Raw genomic sequence first — 3,074 nt, forward strand, 5'->3', positions numbered from 1 at the left:
TTCACTCGTGTATTGTCCATATAGTCTTGTTTGTTCTGGGTTTGACTCTAATGTATCATGGTCGACTTCGACACATCCCATTATTACACATGGTATCCCATCGCTATTTGTGTAATATAATTTCATTTTACGGAACCTCATCAATACGTCGGGGAGCTCCCGCGGTTGCTTGAAGAAGAAGGGGGTTGATTCCATTAGTGAGGGGAACCGAATAGAAAATCCATACATCTCTCGGTTAATTGAGTAAAACAGAACGAAAACCAAATATAAACAGGAAAGACGCAAAAGTGAATAGAGCAATCGACTCCGCTTTCTCAAAGAAAATTGGGGAATCTGCGCTGTTTTCAACCATAGTGCTTGACTTGAAGCCGTTTTGAGCAGCGTGGATGGTATCCGAACGCTTCATTAGGGAATATCCAACGCTGACCCGCAAACCAGACACCGCATCCGTCCGCGGACAGGGAGACCAGTCCGTGAAGACGGATGCGGGAGCCGGCCATCCAATGTTGTCCGCATACATATCAAACACTCTTCAAACAAACTTGATGAATTACATGCAAACCGTATGATTTTCATTTGAACTGGGCGAAAACATTTACATTTCAGGTATAGTTTAATTAACTAAGCTAAACTATACTGCTCCGCGGTAATACTAGTCTACGACCAGCCGCGGCGGATCACCACTCCCACGACGTGTCTTTCCTATGACCGGCAGCCCGCTCATCGGACCGCCGGATGCCCTAGAGGGATATGCTTCAGTGAGAGGGGAAGAATAGCCTCGATCCGCTTCGTGAAGCACGGATCAGGGTTGCTTCTCGGGATGGGGATGACGGTCGTCGTGGTCTACGCCCCTCCTCACCGGGCAAGACACCGGTTATGTAACCCGACGACGCGGTGGCGGTGGCCTTCACGAGACCCAAGCGGCGGAGGCTTCCCATGATCTACTTTTCCTCGCTATCCATGGTGGCTGTGAACGTGCCAGCCTCCTCCGACATGGCTTCTTTCCCCACCTGCCTGACGCGTTGCTGCCATTGCCCGTGGCAGATTTGCATGGAGACGACGTTGTCCAGCCTGGACGGGCGAGGAGGGGGTGGCGATGGTGATGGTGGTGGCCCCAGATTCGGAGGGTTTACCGGCAAGCTATCATGTATTTGGCTGTCTCGTCAGGCAACCCAGGCAGCTGCAATGCCGGAGAACTCCTTCTTCTATTCGCCGGAGGCCATGGCGGGTGTTGTACAAGGAGGAGGTTGAGAGATCAGAGGGCGAGGTGTGGCTCTTGCCCAGTGTCTAGACATTTTTATATAGCAGGCGAATGCGAGGAGCCAGCCAGAGAGGTGTTTAGTGCTCGCCGACACTGGAAAGAACAGGTGGTGCTCGGGGCGCCGTAGTAGGTTCCTTTGCACACAGCCGATTTAATGAAGGTAGGCGGTCAGACATATGGTGTTTCAATGCGGACAAAAGGCGTGCACGCAACGGGCGATCAGCGGGCAGCAATCTAGGCCGGCGAGCTGATTCAATGCCGGGTCGAGTGAACGGTCGCGTCCGCTCTGTGGCAGCATGAACTGGCTTCGGACAAGAATGCGCGTGAGCGCGGAAAAGGGGATTTTGACGGGTCGGCTTAGTCAGATGCGGACCCCCCCCCCCCCCCCCCCCCCCCCCCCCACACGCAGCCGCTGTTTGTCTCCTGTTTGCAGAAAAGCGTGACCAAACTGCCAAACGGACCGATTGAGAACCACGTTAGATGACAAAACACGTTTGAATCATGCGATCAGGACGGCTGTGGGTGGTTTGAGAGTCGGTGTTGGAGACGCCCTTATTTTCTTTAACATATACTAAGACAAGGAAAGAAAATCATGTAGTAAAACCATGTGTGGCCTCGCATGGCACAGGAATCACGTGCTCCATTTCGACGTGCAACATATGCAGATCGATCGTTCAGGAACGAACTCAACATGCCCGATTAATCACATGAATTGAATTAGGGGGCGCCGCTAAGAGATACTAATGTCGTGCCTGATCGGGAGCAGGAGCCGACGCGTGCAAGCTGCGGTGCGCTGGGTTGGGCTGCACGGACTGCCCCAGCTTGGCAGCGGACGTCGATCTCATCCCGGTGTCGTGTCGTCTCGATCTCATCGCGGTGCCAATGTGCCATCCCTGCAGTTCGCGCCAACCCACAAAGGCACTGACCCCTAGCCGCAGCGCTATATATATCGCTGCCCCGTCCGCTCTCCCACCTCACCACCACAGACCACACTGCTCGCAAGTCGCAACAAAGTCTCCCAACCAGAGCTAGCAGCAGCAAGCGAGCGCGTTCCATAGCTCGTCGGGGCAAAGCAAGTCAAGGCAGCATGTGCAACGTCATCACGATCCCGTCGATCGCCTGGCTGCGCCGCGCCGTGCGCCGGTGGCGGGCCCGCCGCTCCACCGCCTCCGCCCCGGTTCCGTCGGGGCACGTCGCGGTCTGCGCAGAGGGCGCGCGGTTCATGGTGCGACTGGCGCATCTGAGCCATCCGGCCTTCCTTGAGCTGCTCCGGCAGGCGGAAGAGGAGTACGGCTTCCCGTCCGGCGCCTCCGGCCCCGTCGCGCTCCCCTGCGACGAGGACCGCCTCCGCGACGTCCTCCGCCGCGTCTCATCCTCGTCCCACTCCGAGCAGCCGCGCCGCTCCTCCTTCTGCCGCCGCCGCGGCGACTCGCGGCCGCTGCTGCAGGGGGTGGCCTTCCCGTGAGCGCGCGCGCGCCGCTGCACCGAACGATCGGGCGACGGAGCACACGCAGTTTCTGCCGCGCGCTGGTGACGGACACGGTCGCCCTGACGCGCAGGCACACGGCCCCCCTGATCCGAAGGGCCGGCGTGCTCCTCTGCGCTGCGTAATGCCGGCCATCGGACGCGCACGTACTGGAGCTGGCTAGTACAGTATGTGATGGTGATGGTGCTGGTTACTGATTGAAGAAGGCGACGGTTTTTTGGGATTGTTTTCTCTGTAACTATTCTAATAGTACTCGTCTGTGCAACTCCTTGCCGAGGCATACGAGTAAATTAATTAATAAAGATTGTTTGAGTTGTTCTTGTTGTA

At 56.6% G+C, this 3,074-nt stretch overlaps 1 protein-coding gene across 1 annotated transcript; it reads left to right on the plus strand.

Moving 5' to 3' along the window:
* The first annotated feature begins 2,251 nt into the window (after nucleotides 1-2,251).
* On the plus strand, nucleotides 2,252-3,074 carry LOC125534295 (auxin-responsive protein SAUR21-like). The gene has a single exon (XM_048697553.1). It carries the CDS (start codon nucleotides 2,349-2,351, stop codon nucleotides 2,724-2,726), a length of 378 nt encoding a protein of 125 aa, XP_048553510.1. The 5' UTR covers nucleotides 2,252-2,348; the 3' UTR covers nucleotides 2,727-3,074.

Source organism: Triticum urartu, chromosome 2 (genome assembly GCF_003073215.2).
Source record: "Triticum urartu cultivar G1812 chromosome 2, Tu2.1, whole genome shotgun sequence".
Lineage (NCBI taxonomy): Eukaryota > Viridiplantae > Streptophyta > Magnoliopsida > Poales > Poaceae > Triticum > Triticum urartu.

What these genes read in the sequence shown, in the direction of transcription:
- LOC125534295 (XM_048697553.1), top strand. Translation starts at nt 2,349, where the DNA reads ATGTGCAACGTCATCACGATCCCGTCGATCGCCTGGCTGCGCCGCGCC.